This window comes from Miniopterus natalensis, chromosome 10 (genome assembly GCF_054644295.1).
Source record: "Miniopterus natalensis isolate mMinNat1 chromosome 10, mMinNat1.hap1, whole genome shotgun sequence".
Classification (NCBI taxonomy): Eukaryota; Metazoa; Chordata; class Mammalia; order Chiroptera; family Miniopteridae; genus Miniopterus; species Miniopterus natalensis.
In genome coordinates this window covers 7,789,457-7,816,212 of record NC_142090.1, presented here as the reverse complement: position 1 = coordinate 7,816,212, position 26,756 = coordinate 7,789,457, and the positions used below count along the sequence as shown (strand labels likewise).

The window sequence follows — 26,756 nt, the reverse complement described above, 5'->3', positions numbered from 1 at the left end:
ATAAATCCAGCACCTGGAGAAACTGGATATCCACATGCTAAAGAATGAATTTGGATTCTTACCTTATACCATATAAAAAGATCTAGATATAAGAGCTGAAACTATAAACCTCTTAGAAGAGAACATAGGGGAACTGGCTTGGGCAGTGATTTAATGGATATAACACCGAAAGCACAGGCAACAAAAGGAAAAATAGATAAATTGGACTTTATCAAGGTTAAAATCTTTTGTGCATCAAAAAACACTATCAGGAGAATGAACAGGCAAATTGAAGAGCCAATGCTAAGATAAAAGTCTCAACTTCGAATCTTCCACTAAGGGCTTCCCCTCTTGTTTATTGCCATTGAGATACATAGTGGGGGTCTTATTTATTATATGCAAGAATTTTGTGAGAGGGGTATTACTGCCCCATTATATAGGTAAGTAAATTATGGCACAGAAAGCGTAAGAGATCTATACAGATTCACATAGCATACTGGAAACAAAGTAAAAACTCTAATCCAATGGTTTAATAGATTTCCACTGCTTTTTTAAAAACCAAACCACAGCCCTGGCTGGGTGGCTTAGTTGGTTGGAGCATTGTCCTGTACACCAGAAAGGTTGTGGGTTCGATTCCTTGTCAGGGCACATACCTAGATTGTGGGTGGGTTCGATCCCCAGTTGGAGTTCATGTGGGAGGCAACCGATCAATGTTTTTCTCTCACATCAGTGTTTCCCTCTCTGTCTTTCTCTCTCTCTCCCCCACCTCTAAAGTCAACAAACATATCTTCAGTTGAGGATTAAAAATATATATAATAAAAAAATTAAAATGACATCACTGCTACCCTTATAAGGTTACATTTTTCTATCCTTCTAAGGATCTGACCACCCCAGACCCCCAGTAATAAACTTAAACCATAGTCCATATATTTCCTATATACTCCCCACCCACACCCCAGCCCAGCCAGCCTCTTTTAGAACTGACTCGGAGCCCCTCCTTATCTTGGGGGAAATTCGAGCTGTCTGTCTTCTAGGGAAATCGCTAGATGTCTACACTTCCGGCCTCTAAAAGTTCGCAATCTCTCCTGCCGTAGCACAGGAAATGTGGCAACCGCAGCTCTCCCTTCTCAAAACAGATGGTTGCGGTTTTCTCCGATGTCTGAATTCTGGGGCTTACCTTAGGTTAGGGTTCTGCTTGTTCTTTTCTTTACCGCAAACCCATCCCCTCTCCTCCTCAGCTGCGGCACTGCTCTTTGCTAACACCACCAGACTCGCTCAATTCCAGCATCCACTCTGCCCCAAACACAAATTGCATCTGCCAGTCTCCTTCAAGCAAATTCTAACACCTAATGTATTATCTCATTTTTAAAAATCATGAACAAGTGGCGTACTAATTAACCAAAAATTACGAAGCCTAGGAATACTGGGATGGAGCTCAGTGGTGTAATAAAAATAAAACTGACAATTTAATTAGACATCCATCTAATGACAGACACAATCATTGCGGCACTTGGTTATTAGACATAAGTGGTAAGCGTTTTACTCAGGTGACTAGAATTTCCATTAATTTTGTAAGTCTCTCCTATAGTTTAATTCTCGCTACTGACAACCCACATGCATCTCTTTGCTCTTTTCCATGCTCTGAGGAGGGTCTGTAGCCGATGTCATTTTGCGAGAACAAAGAACAGACAGGATACCCCATAACTTTTCTACCTCCTTGCCTTCTTTCCCGCCTGGCCAAATGAACTCTTTGTTTCCTCCTGCCTGATTCCTATTTGTTGCCAGTGTTCCCTTTGTCTTATATGCCCACTCCTTGCCTCTACTCAGTGTGTCATTGAACATCCCTCCCCCTTTTCTATTCCTTGACCAGCTGGAGCAGTCCAGGGTCAGTGTGATGCCAACCAGTGTAAGGCTGTGGCATCTTTGGATCAGTAGGCTGTGTCTGGCAGCAGGTTCTCTCCAGAACTGCAAAGAGGACTATGTTTTGACCACTGGGGACCAAGAGACTATCCCAGTTTGTTAAAATATACTCAACAAATATGATCAGATAATCAGAACCTGTTAAAATGGAGATTCAGGCCAAGAGCAAGAAAATTTTTAGCTTAAGTCTAAGAGTTAGAGCTTTGTTGAAGGACAGAGACTCAGTCAGCTTGGTCATCTTGGCTATTGGGTTGTCTTAAAGGGGGTTTCCTAGCAGATTGCTGGCCTGATCAGACATCTTCCTCATTTCCTGGAACAATGCTCTCTCTGCTCCAAGCTCGGCTCCAGAAGCTCTTCCCCAAGCCTGGCCTGGAGGATTGGTTAGGGAGCTATGCCAGTAACCTGAGGAAGACTGGCGCAGTAATCTGATGTTCTGTGTTTCCAGGATCGTTCCCAATTGTCAATATTCTCTTTTGCTGTCTTCATAAATATGCTTGTTCTTGACGGAGACCACAGAGAACTCGATCATTTGGCACTCTTTTCACAGATCCAGCGGTACGCTGTGTCACATGATGCAGCGTCGAATGTCTTTGTTAGGCCTATGGTGACACAGTTGAAATTCTGGCGCTGATTGGTAACACTGGATGGGAAAAGATAGTATGGTTAAGGCCCAGCATTTCAGCCCTGCCTTTTTCTGATTCCAGTCCCCCTCGTACCCCCAAATCCATCTCTAAACTGACCCTTTCCTGTCAACTCTCATGTGAACCTTTATGGATTCATAGTCTTGGGTTGACTCACTCTGCGCTTGGTCAGAAACATCTCATGGGTCATCTGTTCCATTTCCTCCCAGAAATAATGTTTTAGTACTGAAGGTACTGTGAGCACAGCAGGAGACCTGAGAGGAGGGAGAGACTTGTTTTCTCTTCCTGATAGCTGGTGGCTTTAGGAAAGAGATACTTCGTTGGCCTTCTCCCACCTCTTTTCCTGTCATCCAGGCCCTTTCAGTCTGACTGGAGAGTCTGGTTTCATGGAAAGACCAAGAGCTTTGAAGTCAAGTGGACATGGGATCAAACTGTGGCTCCATCAATTCAGAGCTTGGTTACATTCAACATAATTCTAGGTCTCTCATCTTCCATCCAACTGTCCGTTCAGTGGGGATTAAAAGCTTTTGCTATAGCATCATTGAGAATACTGCAGGAATGATGTGTGTAAAGGGCCTGGTGCTTAGTCAACAGTGAATATTAATTTCCTCTCCCCTGTGGGAAGCCCAGCTACAGGCTGGGGAGCTGCCTGGCTTTCTGTCTGACTCAGCCTCTTCAGACCTACACTAGCAATGTCATGTTCTCCACCAGTGCTATGTCCATGGAATGACAGGTAGGAGATAGCTCTTGGAAGTTCAAGTTCACAGCTTTATCTTTCTTTAGATGAAGAAGCCACATCTTGGGAACTTGTAAGAACTTAGTAATAAAATGTGATCTATGGGTTAAAAGGGACTTATGAGATATATCAAACAAATGGTATGCATGTGGGTTTGTTTGGATCCTAATTTGAACAAAATAATTTGTTGCATGAATACTCTTCTCTCTACTTAGAAATGTTTGATATGTCCCATAGTAAAAAATAAAAATAAAAGAAAATAAACGTCTATCTGGGAATAGATGGGTTGGAAGAACAGAGAGCTAGGTCTCAGCTTTTGTGCTATCCCAGGACAAACCCACTGAATCTCAGGTCTGGATGTTTGAGGCAAACAAAGATCCCTAGGAAAATGTGCGATGTTCACCTACTTGCCATTGAAAACAGAGTTGTTGATCCAACGCCACCTTTTCTCTGCTGGTTGGTATAGTAAGCCAATAAAATACTTCTCAGCTCCAGTTATGTCCTGGAGAAACTTCTAGAAATTACAGAAAATAAACAGTTAAACAGAAAGTTCTTTGCTCTTGCTTCCCTTGTGCCAGTGGGCCCATGCTTATACCGTATCTGATTCTGGGAACAAGGAGTTTCTGGTAGGGGGCTCTGGGACTGGCTGTTGCTGGCACTTGACATAAACCCTAAAGAAGTAATTTTCAGTTTCCACAGAGCATCAGGACCACCAGGAGATCTTGTTCTAACACAGGCTGTTGGGCTCTGATTCAGTAGCTCTGCTGTAGGGCACCAAGGATTTTGATTTCTAATACATTCCCAGGTGATTGAAAATGAAGAGGTTGGATACTATACCATCTCAAAAAGGATAATTTCACATACACCTTTATTTGATTCTCTCTGCATAAGATTGTTTTCATTGTCAGAAATTTTACATTCTGAATGAGTTTTGGTCAAGAGAATTCCTTGAGTGCTTGGCAAGAGAGAACAGGGATATTTAAAATGTATGGCTAAAGCAGATAGTTCATGAGAAATAATCAGTGCTTACTGAGTATTTCCTAGCTTGACACTAATCCAAGACATTGTAGTTTCTGCTTTAAATTAATGAACAACAAATCACCCCAGCCAGAAGTCTGGGAACTCCTGGCCTCTTCTGTACCCTTCACATACTTCCCACCATCAGTGGATATCCGAGTCCACTTGGCTATTCTCTCCATCCCCATGGCCGTTGCCCTTATTCATCTTTTCTCAATGACATCCTTCCTGGAAATATCTAATTTCATTATTTTAAAAAATTAATTATCCAATTTACTCATTTAACAAATGTCTGAGTGCTTATTACATGCCAGGTGTTGTACAATGCTGGGGATATGAGAACAAATTTGTTTCCCCTGAAGAAATTATTATCTTAAGAAGGGGTTGGCAAGCTATAGCCAGTGCACAAAATCCAGGCTGTAACCCATTTTTGTAAATAAGGTTTTATTGGAACACACCCAGGCTCTTTTTTCTTAACGTATTGTCTATGGCTGCTTTCAGGATACAATGGCAGCATTAAGTAGTGTGACAGAGACCTTATGACCTGAAAAGTGTAAAATATATACTACCTGGCTCTTTAAGAAAAATTTGCTGACTCCTGGTCTAAAACAGGGGTTCTTAACCCTTAACCCCTTTGCTGGAAGCCATGGATAGTTTCCAAGGGGATCTATGAAGCTGTCTGAATTTTATTCAAAATATTGTACTTATGTCATGTTTCTAGTAAGAGATGCATAGATTCAGCACCATTTCTAAAACCTCAGTCATGCCACAGTTGAAGGTCCACAGTTCTAATAAGACAAGATAGATGAGTCCGCCAGCATAGTGAGGTGTCCCAGGAAATATGCACTAGCTCTGGCACGGGCAGAAAGGGGAAGTGATCATTCCATATGGATTTGGGGTTTTCCAGAAAGACTGTAGATGAGGTGATACTTGAGATGAATTTGGGGAGATAGCTGCTTGTCAGGCAAGGGCATGGGTCAGGATTCAACTTTCTGGAAGAAGGAGCATGAGATCGTAGCAAACTGCAAAGCAGCCTGGAGCATTTGAGGAATTAGAAGGTGTTCAGTGTGGTTGGTGCAGAGGTAGAAGGGAGGTGGATTGACAGAAGTAGAAGCTGAGCTGTATGTCATGCTGGGGAAACTGGACTTTATCCTATTTAATTGGGCACATGGCATGGACAGCTTAGAGCCTTAGAGATTTTATTATATCAGTTCGGTGGAGGATAGGTAAGACGGGTCCAAACGAGCGGCAAAGAGAGGAGTTAGAATTTTGAAGAAATCCAGATGGGAGGTGAATTATTTGCTATAGGGATAGGTAGGAAAGGATTTGGTTAGAAACTAACTTAGGAGAGAAGAGAGAAGGTCAAGTCCCAGAAAACTGTCAGCATTTGATCTTGGGTGACATGATTCCCCTCAAGGATTTGGAAGCCAAGAGGAGGAGAAGATGGGGTAAAGTATAATGGACTCGGTTTGAATGTGGTGAGTTTGCGATGGTTTTGAAACATCAAAGGGGGATTTGATATACTGCCTGGTCTGCAGAAGGCTAGCTGGGGAAGGCTGAGCTGGAGAAGGTTGAGCTGAAGAAGGCTGAGCTGGAGAAGGCTGAGCTGGGGAAGGCTGAGCTGGAGGAGGCAGAGCTGGAGATACAGACTTGAGGGTCATCAGCAAACCACTGGTGTGATAAACTTCTGGGGTTAGCATGGAGTACAGTGGTAGAGAATGCCAAGAATGCCACTTGAGATGCACCAAAACTTAAGGGTTGGTTAGTGAAAAAGAGGCTATTGACTTTCTGTCCCATTCCACTCTTCTCTTTTTTTTTCTTTTCTCCCCACTCTCTTGCTCATAAAGTATCTTTCCTTCCCACTGGGGCTCTTAGCTCTTTGTTGGACATCTACCTCCAAGATTCACAGGAGACCCTCTTACAAATTCTTCTCAATCACAGGAGGACTTTTTAGAAGAAGAGTGAAGGAATAGAGGAGGGAGGCAAGATTACTGTATGTAGCACAATGTCTAGAACTCAGTAAATGCTTAGGATTTGAAGGAGAGACAACTATAAACTAAAATATATTAGCGTCTAAAATTCTATAGAGTGGGACTTCGGAGTTAGATCTCAATTCCATGTGCTGTCCCTTGGTAGGTGTGTGACCTTGGCCAAATTACTTTTCTGTGCCCTAGTTTCCTCATGTATAAATTACAGATAATAACACCTCCTCAGAATTGTTATGAGTATAGAAGGAGATAAGAAAACAAAGCTTTTTGCATAGTGTTAGCTATTTTTAGTGTCATAATTGTATACTGCAATCCCAATTCTATGACCTAATTCTTTGTGTTTATTTTACTCATTTTGTTAATTAGCATCTTCCTTATTAATGAGGCAGGCTGGATGATATATTAACAGCTCACATCTTTGAAGTATTCTGTAGTTCTTCACAACTTTTATTCACATCAGGTCACTCGGTAATTCCCTGGACTTTAAGTGTCCTGGCCCATCCCCAGGATAGCAGTCTGCTGCTGTGCCTCATGGGAGAAACCACAGAGTGGATTTCACTGGCTCACATGGACCTGAGGAGCACACCTCGTTGCTGCTCCGAAGAGCCTCCCATCTCCAGGTTCAGAACAAGGAGCATGAGCTCCCAGCCAGCCACCTCTCCACCACCCACCTCGCCCCGGATGCACCAGCCAGGTTGCCCCACCCCCTGCTCCCACTGAGGCTGGTGTCAGGGGGGCTGGGTTCTTGTGCCCTCCTCATGCCCTCACCAGTTTCTCTGGCATGTTGACGATGGCCAAAGTCGATCCTTCTGCTTCGCAGCTCTCCCTGCTTTTGTTCCAAGACATTTCAGAGGAGGACAGGAAAAAACATCTTCCTTGATGAAAATCCCACCTGGTGGGGCAGACTAAGGAAATCCGAGAAAAGAGGATATGAGATTAGTGGTGGTGGGTGTGAGCCCTGGAACTGAGTCATGACAGTGGGACGTGGGTTTCTTTATAACAGTTTCATTTATACAAGTCATCCTCAATCCAGGAAGAAATTTCACCCAGCTAGTCTCCATTTCCCTGTCTATAACACGAAGGGAATGAATGAGAAGGTCTTTATGGGTCCCTTTGAGCAAAAAAGCTTCATAAGAAAGGGAGCAATGTAAAAAGTCTTTAAGAAATCAGTACATAAGAACCTGAGGGTGGAGAGGAGGGTGTACCCATGCTCTTTACCTGTTCCAGAGCTCTCTGTGGGCATGAAGCTCTCATTATTGTTCCCGAAAATCTGTGGGACTGAAAGGAAAAGAAAACCTTAGGGTAAGCATGTGATGAATGTAACACACAAACATCGGAGCAGCTCCCAGTCTCTGTGACTATTTGTCTCTGGACAGTGGAGGTGACATGGGGTTCCTGGTCACTCTGTGCTAGAATTTTTCAGATATTTTCTTTCTTGGAACCTTCTATCTAACTAGGAACATTATTTGTCATGCCCAACACCCCAAAGTTCTAGTTCATGCCTTTGTGTGTGTGTGTGTGGCAGTAAGTTTGAAATGCTGAAAGAGCAGGAGAAAGGAAGAGGAATGGATGAATTTAGTATCAGAAGGAAACCTCTCACTCCCTTCTCACATTTATCTTTGATGCTGTTATCCCTGAAGAGCTATTTGGACCACTTCCCCCTCCAGGCTTCACACAGTATCTCTGCTGCTCTACCCAATTTTGGTGCCTCAAACCCTCTATGAAATCTCATGACTAGTAACTTTTGGACCCTTCCCTGATCAGCACCTATCACCTCTAAAGACTGGCTAAATGGAGCATGTTTCAGGACCAGGGCCTACTGGCAGACAAGAAGGCACATGAACATTCCAGAAACTTCCTATGGACAGAAAAGAGTCAAATATTTCTTTAAATATAGATAGGGGAATTGATAGGTCTCCATGAGGCCTCCTGTTGCCTGGGAACACTGACTCTCTGAGCAGGCAGGTGCAGTGGCTTCAGAGGTGGTAAAACTTATCCTCAATGGCCCAATTATCTGTCCATTGTGGTTGAAGACCACTTTAGATGACCCAGACATCACGTTAGCTACTTGCAATTATGTTAATACAACATGCAAGTTAGCATTCACTTTTTATTTAAGTCTCCAGTTCAAAGGCTCTTTGTGAGATATAATCACCTGGTTTTCAAGAGAAACTGTTGGGGATCATAACTGAACAGAACTCCATAAATATTTCATGAGCATTTCCTCCATGTAGCTCAGTGTACTGAGTGTGTCGGTTGGTACAAAGACAAACAGGAAATTGTAATTGTCCTAAAGGCATACATAGTAGTAAGTGTCTTAAGAGGAAGTGAGAGGGAGCCTCGGAACAGCTTTAAGTGGAGGTGGGTTTAGTAGGGAGAGCTGTGCCTCACCCATCTCTTAACCCCCATAGCTCTATAGTTGACTAATGTCTCCTGTTTTTATTTTCTTTCTGTGGTTTGTCTGGTATTGTGCTTGACACACAAAAATACGCTGAGTAAAATATTTTTGTGGGAACGAACTTTTCTGTAACAATTCCTTTAGGTGTACAACATGTCAGAGTTTATCAAGTACTTTCACATTTCATCACAGTGATTCCATACTAATCCTCCTCAGACCCAGGAGGGAAACCGAGGACCAGACATCTCACCAAGTCTAGTCTTGGTTTCCCAACTATAAAGGGAAGGGAACTAATTAGAAGATTTTTTTTTTCTGGCTGTGCTGCATTTATTTTATATTATTTTTCAGCGTTACTGAGATAAAATGACATATAACACTGTGTAAGTTTAAGGTGTACAGTGTGGTGATTAGATGCACATAGATACTGCAAAATTTATCACCACAATAAGGTTAGCTCACACTTCCATCACTTCACAGAATTACTTTTCTTTTTTGCAGTAAGAACATTTAAGATCTACTCTTTCAACAACTTGCAAGTATAGAATACAGTATTGTTCACTGTAGTCACCATTAGATCCCTCGAACTTGTATATCTTATAAATGAGCAGATCTTTATGGACACTTCCTGTGAAAGAATTTCATGGGAAGAGTCCTTGAGAAGGGTCTTTAAGGAGAATTCAGCACATCAGAACCAGGTGGGGAGGGGATTATTGTCACGCACGTTACCTGTTCCATAGCTCTCCTCAGGACTGAAGCTGTTATTACTTTTGCCAAAAATCTGCGGAACTGCAAAGAAAATCAGCTATTGGCTCAGCCCCAATTGCGGGATGAATGCAACAAACAAACATCCCCATGGGGGCTGCTAGGGCACCGTGACTATTGCAGGGAAATATAGAACTCTCTGACTCAGGCCAGCAAAGACGTGGATAAGTCTTTCGTGACTCTGTTCACTTATTTGCATTCGTATTGTCCTCCTGCTCTTTGATGTGATAGGAATTGCACCTTCAGGTTGGGTCATGAAGACACCTTTTACTCAACTCCTGCCTCCTAATCATGTGTCCTTCCTCACTTTCCCTACTGGCTCTGGGGCTGGAGATGATTCTACTTGCTGCAATGGCAGTAAAATCCCTTGATAGGAGGCTTTTCTTTCTAAGCATTTGGATGAATAAGTTTCTATGGACACAGAAGGAAATTCCTCCCTCCATAAAATCCCCTTATCTTACTTTGCAGCTCTAATACAGCCTAGTATTAGGATGAACTGCAGCTGAATTTTGGCATTTTAGCAACAATAACAAGCACTACTGAGTATTTCAGCTCAGATTACCCAACCAATACTCTAGGGCAGAAGCTTTGTGTGGGGATCTAAGTCAATTCTACATCTCCAAGGTAGACCAAGTAACCTGGCCCATGGTGTGTTTTGGGATGTGAGAAGGGTGTGAGAGTCAGTTGCTCTCAGGTGGAAAGACTTGGGCAGTTCACCTATACATTTAACCCCGCCTTCTGAGAAAAGAGTCCAAGAACAAGTCAACATGGAGCTGGGGTAAGAGGTTGCTCAGATACTCACAGTGAAGCAGAAATAAGGTCATCCCGACAACTTTAAGCACCACTACGATTAGCCCAGAGATGATCATGCACCAGTTCATGATGATGAGATGGGGAGGCCTGTGGGGATTAGAGCACAGTACCCCCATCAGTGTCTGGGAGCTTCTTTCCACTAGGATGATGCCAACGTCTCTCTCAGAGAGCCCTTGGGAGCGGGGCTTGGAAGGCAGGCATTCCATTGACAGGTACAAGGAGGAGACCCAGCATAGGCCCAGAAGACAGATGGGATCTTGTGCTGGTTGGCATGCTGATCTTGGCATGCTGCCTCCCCTTCACCCATCCCTCAGCGCTGGGCCTCAGTCCTGCTTCCATTGTGGCCTCCTAACTTCTGTCCCATGAACTAATTACTTTCCTAGACCTTGAAAACCCTTAGCCTTGAAATGATTCTTGCTCCCCAGCACCTTAGTCAGTCATCTTGGTCATGCTGACTCCGGCTATCAGAAACCTCAGTCTTTAGAAGACTGTGCCAGGAGCTGACAGATAGGACAGGTGTCCCTGAAGGTCTCAGCACTGGGGAAGAGCCAATAATCTGTGCAGAGAGGACAGACACATAGATTTACCTGCTCTCCCCTTGAAAGGCTGGGCTGGTTTGCGGTGGGGATCTTCCCGGTGGTCGTGTGCTTGGTGTGGTGGGCAGAGGCCCCTTCTCCTGAGAATACACTTGTTCTGCTCAGACAGCTTCCTTCCTCCTTCACACAGTGCCTCCGTCTTGGCAGCATCCCAAGTGAAAACTTCTTCCCCTTCTGTGTTCTTGGCAAAGGGAGAGGGTGGGGCAAGGAGGGGAAGGAAGTCTATAACCTTTGTGAGAGGAAGGCTCCTGCCAGAGGGATTCTAATAGAGGGGAACGTTCTTATGAGAATTTGGAAAACAGAACACCTCAACCCAGATTAATCTCTTCTCTGCATCTGAATCTCCTTGAAATACAGTGGAAAGAAAATGCAGTAAAATCTTAACAAATAGGGATTCTGGGTGAACGGTATCTGGAAATTATTTGTACTTCCCCTTGCCACATTGTTTCAAAATCTGAAATTATGTCAAAATAAAAATTTTAGGTAAAGAAATCCATCTGAAGTCACTGATATTAGTGAGCAGGTCCTCATGTGTCACAATTGCTCCATTCACTGTCATACAGCTCTGCTCAGTCTCCTCTCTTCCCCAGCCACTCACCTTCTAGACCCTTTGCCATATGAGGATGGTGACTCTTCAGTATTATTTTTTAAAAATTTATTTTTTATTAACACTATAACAGATGCCCCTCATTTCCTTCCCTTTGCTCCCCTCCACCCCCACCCCCACCCCAGGTCTTCACCACACTATTGTCGGTGTCCGTGGGCTATGCATAAAAGTTTGTTAATCTCTTTTGTTAACCTCTTCCCAGACTCCTCCCCCTCCCCCCCCCCGGAGATCTGTCAGTCTGTTCTAAGCATCCATGCCTATGGACCTATTTTTTTGTTAGTTTATTTTGTTCATTCGATCCTACATATAAGTGAGCTCAGGTAATATTTGTATTTCTCTGATTGGCTTATTTCACTTAGCATAATATTCTCCAGGTCCACCCATGTTGTCTCAAAGGGTAAGAGTTCATTTTTTATAGCCTCGTAGTATTCCATTATGTAGATGTCCCACAGCTTTTTTATCCACTCTTCTACTAATGGGCACTTGGGCTGTTTCCAGGTCTTAGCTATTGTAAACAATGCTGCTATGAACAGTGGGGTGCATATATTCTTTCTGATAGGTGTTTTGGGTTGCTTAGGCTATATTCCCAGCAGTGGGAACATTGGTCAAAAAACAGTTCCTTTTTTAATTTTTTGAGGAAACTCCATACTGCTTTTCACAGTGGCTACACCTATTTACATTCCCACCAGCAGTGCCCTAGGGTTCCCTTTTCTCCACTTCCATGCCAGCACTTGTTGTTTGTGGATTTATTGGTGGCCATTCTGACAGGTGTGAGGTGATACCTCATTGTGGTTTTAATTTGCATCTCTCTGATGATTAGTGATGTTGGGCATTTTCTCATATGTCTCTTGGCCATCTGTATGTCTTCTTTAGAGAAGTGTCTATTCAGGCCCTTTGCCCATTTTAAAAATTGGATTGTTTGTCTTCCTGCTGTTGAGTTGTATGAGTTCCTTATATATTTTGGAAAATAACCCCTTATCAGATGTATCCTTGGCAAATATGTTCTTCCATACAGTGGGTTCCCTTTGCATTTTGTTGATGGTTTCCTTTGCTGTGCAGAAGCTTTTTTCCCTTTGTTTCCCTTGCCCTAGGACATATATCGGTAGAAAATATTGCTACACAAGATTTCTGAGACTTTATTGCCTATGTTTTCCTCTAGAATTTTTATGGTTTCATGACTTTTAAGTCTTTTATCCATTTCATGTTTATTCTTGTGTATGGTGTAAGTTGAAGGTCTAGATTAATTTTTTTGCATGTACCTGTCCAATTTTCTCAACACCCTTTATTGAAGAGACCGTCTTTACTCCATTGTATGCTGTTGCCTCCTCTGTCAAATATTAATTGACCATAAAGTCTTGGGTTGATTTCTGGGCTCACTGTTCCATTCCATTGATCTATATGCCTGTTCTTGTGCTAGTACCAGGCTGTTTTGATTACAATGGCTTTGTAGTATAGTTTGATATCCAGTATTATGATCCCTCCAATTCTGTTCTTCTTTCTCAAGGTTGCTGCAGCTATTTGGGGTCTTTTTTGGTTTCATATAAATTTTTGGAATATTTGTTCTAGATCTGTGAAATATGCCATTGGTATTTTAATAGGAATTGCATTGAATCTATAGATTGCTTTGGGTAGTATGGGCATTTTAATGATGTTAATTCTTCTAATCTATGCACGGCCGGGCTGCTTCCACTTCTTGTATCTCCCTCTATTTCTTTCTTTAGTGTCCTATAGTTTTCTGAGTACAGGTCTTTTACCTCCTTGGTTAAGTTTATTCCTAGGTATTTTTTTGTTGTTGTTGCTGTTGCAATAGTAAATGGGATTGTTTGCTTAGTTTCTCTTCCTGATAGTTTATTATTGGTGTATAAAAATGCCACCAGCCCAGCCGGCCGTGACTAAGCAGTTGAGTGTTGACCTAGGATCCAGATGATCAGGGCTCAATTCCCGGTCAGGGCACATGCCCGGGTTGCGGGCTCGATCCCCAGTCGGGGGCGTGCAGGAGGCAGCCGATCAATGACTCTCATCATTGATGTTTCTATCTCTCTCCTTCTCCTTTCCTCTCTCTGAAATCAATAAAGATATATATTTTTAAAAATGCCACCAACTTCTGGATATTAATTTTGTATCCTGCTATTTTGCTGACTTTACTTATTAGATCTAGCAGTTTTTTGGTGGAGTCTTTAGGGTTTCCTATGTACAATATCATGTCATCTGTGAATAATAACAGTTTTACTTCCTCCATTCCATTTTGGATGCCTTTATTTCTGTCCTCTTGTTGGACAGATCCTTCTAGTATTATGCAGTGACCTTTTTTGTCTCTTGTTATGGCCTTTGTTTTGAAGTCTATTTTGCCAGATATAAGTATTGCTACCCCAGACTTTTTTTGTTTGTTTGTTTCTATTTGCATGGAATTTTTTTTTTCATTCTTCACTTTCAGGTTAGATTCTCTTTTGAGGACACAAGTTTATTTTAGTTCTATCCTCTAATCTGAATTTTAGTTCTTCATTTTCAAGAATCAGCTGATGTTTTCCAACTAGGTGACATGATGTCAACCCAGTTGCGTTACGTTTGTAACCACATTTACTTACCATTTTACCCAAACTCAATCCAACTTCCTTCCTGAACTTCTTTATTTTTGTTAATGATTGTATTATATTACAACACTCTCACACACTGAAAAGGTCCTTGAATTTTCCTTTTCTGTCAACCACCACATCAAGACACTACCCGATGTTTTACAAAGGCTCTTTTATTCCTCTGCCATTCTCACTACCCCATCCAAGTCTAAATCTTTCGTCACAGTTGGAGTGGAAATGGCGTAAACCCTTTGCCTCCTCCCCTGCAAATCAGTATTAGATGACACCATCAGACAAATCTTTATAAAATCATTGCTATGATCATGTCACTTCCCTATTTAAAGTTCTGTTATAACCATTAGCAATAAAAAGCCCCAACTCTTGAGTTTAGGAGAAAATATTTGTAAGCCATGTATCTGATGAGGGGTTAATATCCAAACTATGTAATTCTTACAACTTTATAGCAAAAACAAAACAAACCAAAACAACAACAATAAAAACACAACACAACCTGATTAAAAATTGGCAGAGGACTTGAAAAGACATTTTTTCCAAAGAAGACATACAAATGGCCAACAGGTACATGGAGAAGTTCTCCACATTATTAATTATCTAGGAAATGCAAATGGAAACCATAATGAGCTATCATCTCACACCTGTTAGAATGGCTACTATAAAAAAGACAAGAGATCGCAAATGCTGGTGAAGATGGGGGACTTCTGTGCACTATTGGTGGGAATGTAAATTGGTATACTATGGAAAAGAGTCTGGAGGATCTTCAAAAAGTTAAAAAGAGAACTGTCATCTGACCCAGCAGCCTCACTTCTAGGTAAGTCAGAATAAAATGAAATCATTACCTCGAAGAGCTACCTGCACTTCCTCTGTGTTCACTGCAGCATTATTCACAAAAGTCGAGAACTGGAAACAACCTAAGTGTCCATCAACAGATAACCGGATCTATATTCGTCAGCCATAAAAAAAAGAAGGAAAGCCTGCCATTTGGGACAACATGGATGGAGCCTGAGGGCGTTATGCTAAGTGAAATAAGTCAGATAAAGAAAAATACTGTACGATCTCACTTATATTAAAAATCTAAAATCATTGGACTCACAGAGAGTAGAATGGTGCTGGGAGGTGGGGGAAATAGAGATGTTGGTCAAAGGGTACAAGCTCTCAGTTCTGAGGTGAATACATCCTGGGGATCTAACGTACAGCATGGTGACTATAATTAAGAATACGGTATTGTATATTTGAAAGTTGCCATGAGAATAGAGGTTTAATATCCTTACCATAACCACTGCCTGCGACAAAATGGTAACTATGTAAGGCTAAGAATGTGTTAACTACATTGCGGTCAACACTTCACGATATATATGCATATCAAATCATCGCACTGTGCGCCTTCACTTGCAAATGTTGTATGCCAATTATATCTCAAAAAAGGTAGGGGAATGTAGGATATTGAAATTTATGGGATATGGCAAAAATGTTTAGTGAGAAACTTAAAACTTAAAATGTGTATAGTAGAACAGAAGAAAGGAAACTAATGATCTAATTTTCTGCCGTAAGAGGCTAAATAAGGGAGAGAAATTAAACCTAGTAAAATAGAAGGAAGGAAGTAATAAACAATAGGAAGTAAGCAGGAGAAAATAAAAGACGTTTGGAAATATCAATAAATTGAGAAATCTCTAGGGAGAGTGATGAATTAAAAAGAGAGCAAAAGTTATCAAAATTGGGAATGAAAGAGGGTCTAGCAAAATAAATACTACAAATATTAAAATGATTAAAAAAAGGGATATTATGATTAAATTTACGCTAACTTACCAAAATAAATACAAGGGCAAATAGAAAATATTAATAATACTATATCTATTAAACAAGTTATAATTATAATAACTTAAAAAACCTTCCTAAATAAGAAATTTCAGGCCCAAATGATTTCTCTAATTAATTCTATCAAATATTTAGGGAGGAACTAATACCAATTTTATACAAAGTCTAAAAGAAAATTAAGAAGATGGACTCACTTCCCACTTGTGTTATGAGGCTAGAATAATCCTGAGACCAAACTTGACAAAGATTTTTTAAAAAAATAGAGTTAGTAGTCCTTCTGAACATAGATGCAAAAATTTTTTGCATTAGCAAGTCAAATAGACCAACATATAAAAATAATAATACATTATGACCAAGTAGAGATTTATCCTAGGAAAGCAAGATTTATTTAACATTCAAGAATTATTCAATGTAAATCGCTATGTTTACAAACTAGAGAAGACATACAATCATCTCAATAAATACAGAAGAAGGTTTTAATAAAATTAAACCCCCATTAATGGTAAAAATTCTCAGTACACTAGGAATAAAAATAGCCTTTCTTAGTCTGACAAAGGAGATCTACAAGAGATCAGCCTTATATTAGGTATGTAAGTATAATATATCAACACAGCTAACATTATATTTAATGATTAAATAGTGGATGTCCTTACCCTAGAATCAGGACTGAGGCAAGGATGTATACTCACCTACTTCCAATCAATATTGTACTGAAGATCACAGCCAATAAAATAAGTTAAATAAAATAAATAAAGGGCATACAGATTGGGTTGGAAGAAGTAAAATTGTCTTTATTTGTTGATGACACAGTGGTTTAAGTATAACATTTTGAAGCACCTACAAACAACTATTAAAACTAATAAATTAATTTAGGACAGTAACAGGACACATGGTTAATACATAAAAATCAACTATATTTTTATATACTAACAACAAATAATTAAAAAATAAAATTAAAATTAATAGACAATAGCATTATAAAGTATTAAATACATAGGATAATTTTATTAAGAAACATGTAAGAGCTACACTAAAAGCTACAAAGCATTGTTGAGAGAAATTAGAGATGTAAATAAATGAAGAGATATATTTATAGATTGTCACATCGAATGTTTTTAAGAAGTCATTTCTCCCCAGGGTGACATCAAGATTCAACATGATTAGAATTTTAACAGGCTTAAAAAAAATAAACAAAATGATCCCACATTTGTGAGTTCAGATAAAGCAAAATAATTTTTGAGAAAAAAAGTAAATTTGGAAGACTGACACTATTTGGTTTCAATATTTACCATTAATCTACGGTAACCAAGAAAGTGAGATTTTGGTGAAATGAGAGACAAATATGTCAATGGAACACAATATTGAGACCAGAAAGAGATTCATAATATATAGACATATGATTTTTGAAAAAAGTCAAATCAATTCAATGAGGAAGAGAAATCTTCAAAAATGGCACTGGAATAACTGGAAAGACGTGTGAAAAAAATACAGTTCAATCCTACGTAACCTTAGGTACAAAATTAATAAAAAATGAATTATAGTCCTAAATGTAAAAGTGAAAACTACTAAAATTCTAGAGGAAATCATAGTAGTTTATTTTTGCATTTTAGAGGCAGGCAAATATTTCTCAGAACACAAAAAGTGCTAAGCATTAAAGGAAAAAATATGATAAATTGGATTTTGTCAAAACTCAAAATTTCTGTTCATCAAAAGATGCCATTAAGGAAATGAAAAGGCAAATCATAGTCTGGGTTAAACTATTCACAATATGGGATCTATCAGATAAAATACTTGTATCCAGAATGAACACACACACATACGTGCACAAATGCTGTGAATCAATAAGCTCCTAAAGATAAATAATAAAAGACAACTCAGTATGAAAAAGGGGCAACCATCAAAGAGTTACTTTATAATAGAAGATATACACATAACCAGGAAGCACATGGAAAGGTGCTCCATATCATTGGGCATCAGGGAGATGCAAACTAAAACCACAGTGAGATAGCATTCACCCCCGCCACAATGGGAAGGGCCGAAATGTCAAAATACAGGCAACACCGAATGTTACCAAGAACGCAGAACAACGCCTTTGCTTTGCTGATGGCCGCATGAAATGCTAGAGCCACTTCAGAAAACTTCTGGCAGTTATTCGAACAGTTACACGTACATCAACTTTATGACACAGCAATTCTGCTCCTAGGTATTTATCTAACAGAAATCAAAACTGTGGCCACAAAAAGATGGATTCAAGAATGTTTCTAAAGCTTCATTCATAATAGCCCCAAACCGTAAGCAGTACAATTGTTCGCCATTAATGAGTGGTTATGCAAGTCGTAACTCACGTGCTATTAAGGATGAATCTCAACAACACTGTGCTGAGCGGAGGTCCCAGAAACAGGCTGGGGCGCCTTCTGAGTAAGTGTCTGCCCCTCCCCGTGCTGGACAGCAGGCCGAAAGCACATTTCTGAGTCAGCCTATTTTCAGACAAAATGACCCCTACCCTTTGGTTCCTGTAGAAGTTTTAATGAAGTACCTCTTGAAGCAGAAGTGGTGACGTAATTCTTCCAAGTGAGTCCTTTTGTGTCTCGCATTTCCATGAAAACGGTGGAGTTTGGGGAGGATTTTTTTTTTTTAAATATATCTTTATTGATTTCAGAGAGAGGAAGGGAGAGGGAGAGAGAGCTAGAAACATCAATGATGAGAGAGTCATTGATCGGCTGCAGCCCACAACCCGGGCATGTGCCCTGACCGAGAACCGAACCCTGATGGCCTGGATCCTAGGTCGACGCTTAACCACTGAGCCACGCCCGGCCGGGCTGGGGAGGATTCTTAATTGCCACAGTGTGGGTATTTCCAAACATTACGCTAGCACCTGTTTTAAGAAGCAGGTTTAACGGTCATGTGAAAAGTTAACCATGTCATCTTGGGGTTTCAATATTATTTCACAAGACCTGATTTCTCATGGTTTGGCTCCTACCAAGCGCTGATAAGCTACAGTATACAAAGCATTTACACTGAGTATCTCACCTTTATATTTGTTCATTTATCAAAACAAGCCTAGGGAACCAACGTCATTCTACTTGCCTAGGCCATATAGGTAGAGCTTTACTGTTTTATTCTTCTATGGGGGAGTCCATGGTAGAGCAGACAGACTCCTCAGTTATGATTTGCAGAAGAAATAGGCTTCTGAGAAATCAGAGGTGTCTTCATGAAGAACCCATTTCATGTCCATTCTCAACACAGATCTGGCGGCCTGGGATCTGCCTTGTGGCCTGCTGTGGCCTGCTGTGGTCTGCTCTGAAGCCACTGTAGAATTCCGTCCACGGTTCTCCTCAGCTTTGCATTGCCCGAGATCAGGATGGCTGAATGTCCCAAGGGACAGGCTGCCATGACCACCAGGCAGACCATGACCCCGAACTTGTTGTACCACAGCACCAGTAAAGGCACCGAGAGGAGGGCAGCGCAGAATGATAGCACAAAGAGGCAGAGAAAGGAGATGAGGAATCTGAGTGCTTTGAGGTGGGCCTCCAGGCTGGGGTCACGAGAGTCCGTGGTCTTGGCCCTCATTGTCCTCATGTGGCGCCACAGGGAGACAATCAGCACCCCAGAAGAAACCAGAAAACACAGGAAAGGCGGGATGGAGCCCAGGCTGCATAAGAGGAAGGAATGAAAGAACTGGAGTTTTGCAGTTTGCAAATTGTGTTCTGTATCATTCTTTATGAATAGCACAGTTGTGACTGTCAAGTGAGGTCTCCTACAAATGTGCGTAGAACAGATGACCATGCAGACACTGGTGAAAAAAACAGCCCCCAGGAGCATCCGGGAGATCTTCCTGGAGATCCAGCTGAACAAGCTGAGCAGAAAGGAGTGCGAGGAACGGACGATCTTAGAGCAGTAGAGGAAGCTGAGGCAGGTGGAGAGCCAGAGGTCAGCTTGTTCTGTCATCATCCAGAGCATGACGGTGATTTGGAAGCTGAGGCTCAGTGGCTCTTTCATGCTCTGGAAATGGGTAAGCTGGATGACATCCAGAAGCAGCACCCCATGCAAGAAAAGCCGGGTGAAGCTGAGACTCAGCAGGACAAGGTCACAGGTGCTCAGGGGCTGCCTCCTCACCATGTCCCGAAAATACACCAACAAAATGAAGACATTGGCCAGAATTCCCACTGTAAACTCCAGGACTGAAAGGAACAGAAACACACACTTGACTTCATAGAACACAGTTTTGGTGGGAATCAGAGCCAACATGATGTCTCTTCTTGCTTGGCCAACCTAAGACTCACACACTGCCCAGTAGAGAAGAGTAAGTGTTCATTCTGAGCCAGGACCTTCCCTTCACAAGGCATTCGGCTCTTGCCTAGATCTATGACAAAGTGAGCGCATAGCAAGTCCTGGCAGGAACTTAGAAGGATATTGTTGCTTTAGACCATCTCTTGGATACTAGAGAAGAATGATGGTTGTATCTCTCCGATGATGCAGAAGCTTTTAAGAAACCCTGGTGTTTCTGTGCAACAACGTCCCCAGGGAGCCACAACACAGCACCATGGATGCAAACAAGATGGTCTCAATTTCCCAAGCCCAGTTTTGCATGCCCACCTGGACCTGCCTGGGTGGAGAAGAGAGGAGGACTTGCTTATGGGTTTCAAGGGAACTGGCAGCAGGCAAAGCATATATCTTGAACTATGGTTTGAAATGGTGTCTCTTTCCATTTGCATGCCTCCTGTCACCTCTGAGCCATGACTCTAATTATAGGCTTTGTTTTTCATATGGACAAGTGCATGTTTCCTTCCTGGGCACCAGATTTCATCCAGTCATCATCATTACACCAGGCACTGTGCTTGGCAAGAGGACTATTAACATGGACAAGACCAGTGCCTTTCCGTAAAGGGAGAAGGTGGGGGGGACATCTGGCTCAGATTATTGCAGAAGCCTTTTACTGCTTCCTCGGCTTTCCTGGCCCCATTCCCACAAAGTGGCAATAGTGATCCTGCGAAAATATGACTAGGATCATGCCACTGACTGTCTAAACCATTCAGAGCCTCTTTCTCATCATAAAAACTAAGTCCTCACAGTGGCCCATAGGTCCCATGTACATAATCAGGGCTTCTGTCCCTTCTTAGATGTCATCTGAGGTCCTTGCTTTATCCCTCATTCCACCCCAGTCCAGTGGGCCTCTTCCATGCTCTGGGAACTCACCAGGTACCCTCCCACCTCAGGACCATTTATTTTCACTGAATGTTTTTCCTCTATATACTCCAGTGTCCCATCTTCTTCTCAAAAGGTCTCTCCAAAAATCACCTTATCAGAGAGATCTTCCTTGAGCATTCTATGAATGATATTCCTTACCAAAATCTTGGGTGCCTTCTGTCATACTTCACCTGCTATATATTTCTGCATATATTCAATTATTTATTGCCTAAACCTACCCCCACTAAAACACACACACACATAAGCTTCGTGAAAGCACAGAGAAAGCACTCAGTAAATATATTTTTTAAATAAGTGAAATTTTCACAAACAAAGCATTTGTAGTCTATAACATCCTCAAGGATCACATCTAGTACATTTCAACATTCCTAAGGGTTATATTCTAAGATACTTGGCTGCCATTTCTGCGGTCTAGCTTTTTCCCCTGTGAAACATTTCCAAATATTCGGTGGGCTCTGTATTTCTAGCATCTTTAATTCTCCTCAGTTTCTTAAGGAATGTGGACTGATTTCACATTCACTTCTGTGAGCTCTGGAAACAAAACCTGGCTAGTTTCTCAACAGAGATCAGAGAACTGATCATTGAGACTGAATGTTGTTTTGTAACATTTCTCCCTGATCTGGTGTTTCTTTTTTACTTTTACAAATATTGTGATTTTCCCAGTTCTTTTATTATTGTCCTTCGCGCTTCATGCACTCCTTTATTTTGTGGAATGAATGAAGATGAAAGGAGAAGCTGGGTGGTGGTCTGTTCTCTGTTGTCCGGTAACATTTCCTCTAAGGGCGCAGCTTTCTTCCTTGTGTCACCCGCTTGCGCAGCCTCCTGCTTCCCTGGCCCCTTTGGCTCATTTCACAGTGTGTCTCTGGAAGCCTGCTCCCTCCGAGCGTGCTCACAGTCCCATGGAGCTCCCGAGAGCAAGGGCGCTCGGCCTTGAGAGCGTGGGGCCTGGAACCAGGCTCTCGAGAGGTAAGGCCTGGCTGTGCGCTTCCTCTGTGTGACCTTGACAAGTGACTGAGCCCTCTTCATTCATCTCAGATGAAATGGACATGACCGTCAAAGCAACACCTGCTCAGAGGGCTGGGAGGGTTACCTGAACTGACACATGTAGCAGGCTTGGAACTGTGCTTGGCCTGTGACAGCCAATCAATAAATGTTAGTTATAGAGCTACCATATGGTCCAGCAGTCCCTCTTCTGGGTTTATATCCAAAGGAAATGACATCAGTACCTCAGAGAGAGATCGGTGCTCCCACGTTCATTGCAGCATTCACAATAGATGAGGTATGGAAACAAACTAAATGCCTGTGGATGTGTGGATGGATAAAGAAATTGTGTTGTATACATACAATGGAATATTATTCAGCTTCGAAAGAGGAGATCCTGTCATTTGCAATAACATGGGTAAACCTGGAGGACAGTATGCTAAGTGAAATAAGTTAGACCCAGCAGGGAAAATACTGCATCATTTCACTCACATGTGGAACCTAAAAAAGTAGAATTCATGGAAGGAGAGAGTAAAACAGTGGTTACCACGGGTGGGGAGGTTGGGGAAACGGGGAGATGTTGGTCAAAGGTAAAAAGTTGTAGTTTTGTCGGATTAATAAGTTCTGGAGATCTAATTAATGTATAACATGATGACTATAGTTAATACTGTATCAAATACTGAAAATTTTCTAAGAAAACAGATCTCAGGGGCTCTCACCACACACATGCGTGCACCCCCCGCCCCCCCCCCCGACACACACACACAAGTAACTGAGAAATGGGTATGTTCAATTGCTTGGCTGTAGTAATAATTTTACTATGTACATCAAAGCATTATGTTGTACAGGTTAAATATATGCCCACTTTATTAAGAAAACCCCCAAAAGTTACAATCTATAACACAACAAAAACATATGACATTGAAGGATAAATCTAACAGAAAACATGCAAGAAATTATTGAGAAAATGATAGTTTATTAGTAGATATTAAAGAAGCCTAAATAAATATATTATGTTTGTGGATGAAAAAATAATAAATGTTAGCTATTAATAGCATTGTTATAATGTGTTTGTCCTTGATGTCCTTCACCCTGTTCTTTTCCCTGAATATTTCTTTAAGATTTTCCTTAATCAGAGTTATGTGTGTTGCCCCATTTGTTTCTGTAAATACTTTGTTTTGTTATATCTACTTTTTTTAAAAATTGAAAAACAATTTTTATTGCAGTTGACATTCAATATTATCATGTATTAGTTTCAAGTGTACAGCACAGCGGGTAGAAAATCATACTTTACAAAGTGTTCCCCTGATATTTTCAGTACCCGCCTGGCACCATGAGTTATTACAAATCGTTGACTCTATTCCCTAGGCCGTACTTTCCATCCCCAGGACTCTTCTGTAACCACCAATCCATACTTCTCAGTCCCTCCACCCCCTTCACCCAGTTCCCCAACCCCCTTCCCTCTGGCAACCATCAGGCTGTTCTCTGTACTTATGAGTCTCTTTCTGTTTTTCGCATTTACTTGTAACTAAAGCTCCTTACTTTCATTTATAAGAAATGCGACATAAATCAGTAGTTACTAAAAATGTTTGCTCCTGTTTTATGATGAACTATTTATATAGAGATATTCACACAGTCCTTCATTGTACATAATCACATAGCACTGCAGCTGCATTTTGTTCGTCCCATTTGTGGCCACCTCATTTCAGTCATTCGTTCTTTTTGTCTTTCTCTTTTTCTATTATTAGTTTTCTTTATTTAAAAATTTTTAAATTAAGTTCATTGGGGTGACATTGGTTAGTAAAATTGTATTGCTTTCAGGTGTACAATTCTATAACACATCTGTATATTGTATTGTGTTCACCACCCAAAAAGAACTCCAAATACCAAGGCAGAGTTCTGTACTTGCAACTGAAGCTTGTCTCCCCTTCTGTTCACCACGCCAGGGGGCAGTATCGCACCAAAGGTGTTTAGAAAGGTGTTTACTTTCCTAAAGGATCCAGCTGGAAAATACTTGCTCCATTGCACAGGCAGAGATATATAAACACAGTTATAATCACGTATATCAAGATTATAAACTTTTATGTCTAAGAATTAGTAAAATCATTGATCTAAGTGATTTTTTGTGAGTATTAAATCTCACCATGGTCTTTCCACACTCAATAGCTCATTTAGAGACGAGTAGCAAAAACCCTCATCGGTATCCCCCTCCATTTATTTATGTACACACGGTGTTTGGGATTATATAAAAAACCTGTGTGAATGGTCTTTGCCATCTGGCTGGAGTTTGAAAACCAGTCCACTCCGGAAGCTCAGAGCAGCTAAGTTAATTGCAATGCTAAGAGCAGTGGCAGGAACAAAAACCCGGCCAGATGTGATAAAAAGTTGTAGTTACTTGAATTTTGCATATAAGTGGAAGTTAAAAATTGCTTAAAATGTATGTGTTTGGACTTTTGCTGCCACTTGTTTTTTGGATATTGGAATTGAATTCTTTGGACTGGTTTTTTAGAATTGCTGTTGGTTAGCTTGACACAAAAACACCGTTACTAGTAATATCCAACCTTGTTCCTTTAGGATGCCTTGCTTAAGTGTTTCCAGTGACTTGCTTAAATATATCCAATGGATGTATTAGGTGACATTTATTAAGAACAAAATATATTTCAGAGGTTGTGATGGGCACTAAAGACACACTGGTAAACCAAAGAGTATTAGAGGAACTGAAGGAGCACAGAGGTGTAGTCCATACCTCAAGGTGGGGGACAGAGGGGAAGCTGCTCAGATATACCGCCTCACACCTGATAGAGTGGCTGTTATCAAAAAACCAAAAGAAAACAAGTGTTGGTGAAGATGTGGAGAAAAGAGTCCCAGGAATTCCCCAATCCAGCTCTGTCAATCGCTCCTGTTACCTGAGAAGGGCAGCAGTGAAATGGAGCGTAGCGTATTATTTTATTTGGGTGCAGGATAGAAGGGGTCATTGAGGAGAAAAAGAGGGCACCTGTAATACTTTTAACAATAAAGATAAATTAAAAAATAAAAGCTACACCAGCACCCAAACAAGTTGGGTTGGAACACTCAGTGGACCTAGGCAGAGCCTACACGTCCAGCCTGCCATTCTATTCACAGTATCACGCCTCTCTTTTCATTACCAACAGAGCTCCTGCATTGTTCAGTAGCTCAGTACTCCCAGCTCCAACGAAACTCATTTCTTATCTTCCTTTCAGATCAGAGTGGCTAATGAGATGCAAAAGTCATTGGCTAGATTTCTTAGAAAGCTCTCCTTGCCTTCTCTTCTTTCTGTGCCTGAGCTCAGATGTTATGTTGGAGCTTCACCCATGAGGGAAGACTGAGAGACTCTCACAGCCCTCGCCCTGACATGTTTTTGAGTATTTGAGTCCCAGCCTTCTCATTACGTGAGAAAGGTAATCTCTTTATGTCTTGAAGTCACATGCCTGGGCCACTATTAGAAGCTGAATGCTGTTGCTCGCTGATAACTTGCTGGTAAGAAGGGCCTGAGTCTATTTGCCCATCTGGGCACGTGGCGCCCGGCCCGCGATGGGGAGAAGGCAGCCCGCTCTGTTCAGGCAGGCTTGTCACGAGGAGGCAGGACAGAAGCGCCAGAGGAAGCAGCAGGGAGGCTGCCCCTGCTTCCTGTGTTCTAAAGCATATTTTGTCCACTCATAGTAGTCAAAAGGAGGCGGCCGAGTGGTACTCACATGGGGAGATGAAGACAAAGATTGTCTCGCACAGCTCTTCTTTCTGTCTATCTTCAGATTTCGCTGTTGCTACCAATCGATCCTGCTAATTTATCAATGACTAATTGATCTCCTGTGTCTTACATTCAGAAAGAGAATCTGAGTCATGTAGTGGCCACACAGCAAACTGCTTTGTAAGATGTGGGCCAATTTCAGGATGGGCTGTCTTTGTGTTGGGTGCCCTCCCTGGGCTAGTCAGCTTTGGTACCAATGTGGAGTCTTGGGATTGGGGACATCCATAAGATCACTTTGCTCAGCAGGGACCTGTATGTAGAGATTCCTTTAGAGGGAGCTCTGGACCCTTAAGAAAGAGAAGATTTTAAGTAAAAGCTGATAGAGCTGTAAGACACTGGACAATAGCCATCCTGCTCTGTTTCTCTCTAACATAGAAAAGCAGGGGAACATTGTGCAGGACTGGCACTGTGACGGGGAGACAGTGCCGACCTGGCGATTCACAAAGAGCAGAACAGACAGAGAGCATGTGGGGGGAGAGGCTGAGCCGCAGGAGAGAGCTACCGTGATAGAGCCTGCACACGGCTGTAAGACATCGTCAGGGAGGACATCTGTAGTACTGTCAACAAAAGATAAAATAAAATATAAAAAAAGAATAAAAGAGACAGCGTCAGTGCCTTGAAGACATTTCCTAGGGTGTTCTCCCCTGGGACGGGGGCTTGGGGAGAAGCATACTTACCAGGGGCTCACCACAGGGGAAACTTTCTGCATAATTTAGTGTTTTTTGTTGAAAACCGATGTAAATTTGCATGCTGCTACATTATACACACATTTCTCATCCTTCAAAATATGGATTCCAATCACTTGCTCTTCTCCAATGACCTTTGGTTTAAATTGAACTCCTAAGAAGATGTGTTATGTATTTCTCAGTATGTCACCAGGTAGCCCCAGGTTACATGTGTCCTGACCTACAACCTACAATTCTATGGGGATGTCAAAC

The 26,756-nt window shown here is 41.5% G+C and overlaps 2 protein-coding genes across 4 annotated transcripts; both read right to left on the bottom strand.

The window, feature by feature from the left end:
* Nucleotides 1–2,424: 2,424 nt before the first annotated feature.
* Nucleotides 2,425–10,322, bottom strand: CLEC5A (C-type lectin domain containing 5A). 3 transcript variants are annotated; one of them, XM_016205067.2, is made up of 6 exons: nucleotides 10,244–10,322; nucleotides 9,406–9,465; nucleotides 7,500–7,559; nucleotides 7,050–7,186; nucleotides 3,684–3,790; nucleotides 2,425–2,539 (listed from the first exon to the last, which is right to left on the bottom strand). In XM_016205067.2, the coding sequence occupies exons 1-6, from the start codon at nucleotides 10,320–10,322 to the stop codon at nucleotides 2,425–2,427; spliced, it is 558 nt and encodes a 185-aa protein (XP_016060553.1). The 3 variants fall into 3 exon arrangements, with proteins under 3 accessions (XP_016060553.1, XP_016060554.1, XP_087677497.1); XM_016205068.2 differs by lacking the exon at nucleotides 7,500–7,559; XM_087821371.1 differs by lacking the exon at nucleotides 9,406–9,465 and having other exon boundaries at nucleotides 7,455–7,559.
* An 8,778-nt stretch (nucleotides 10,323–19,100) lies between these two features.
* On the bottom strand, nucleotides 19,101–20,111 carry TAS2R38 (taste 2 receptor member 38). Its single transcript, XM_016205066.2, has one exon. The coding sequence runs from the start codon at nucleotides 20,109–20,111 to the stop codon at nucleotides 19,101–19,103; it is 1,011 nt and encodes a 336-aa protein (XP_016060552.2).
* Between the last annotated feature and the right edge of the window lie 6,645 nt (nucleotides 20,112–26,756).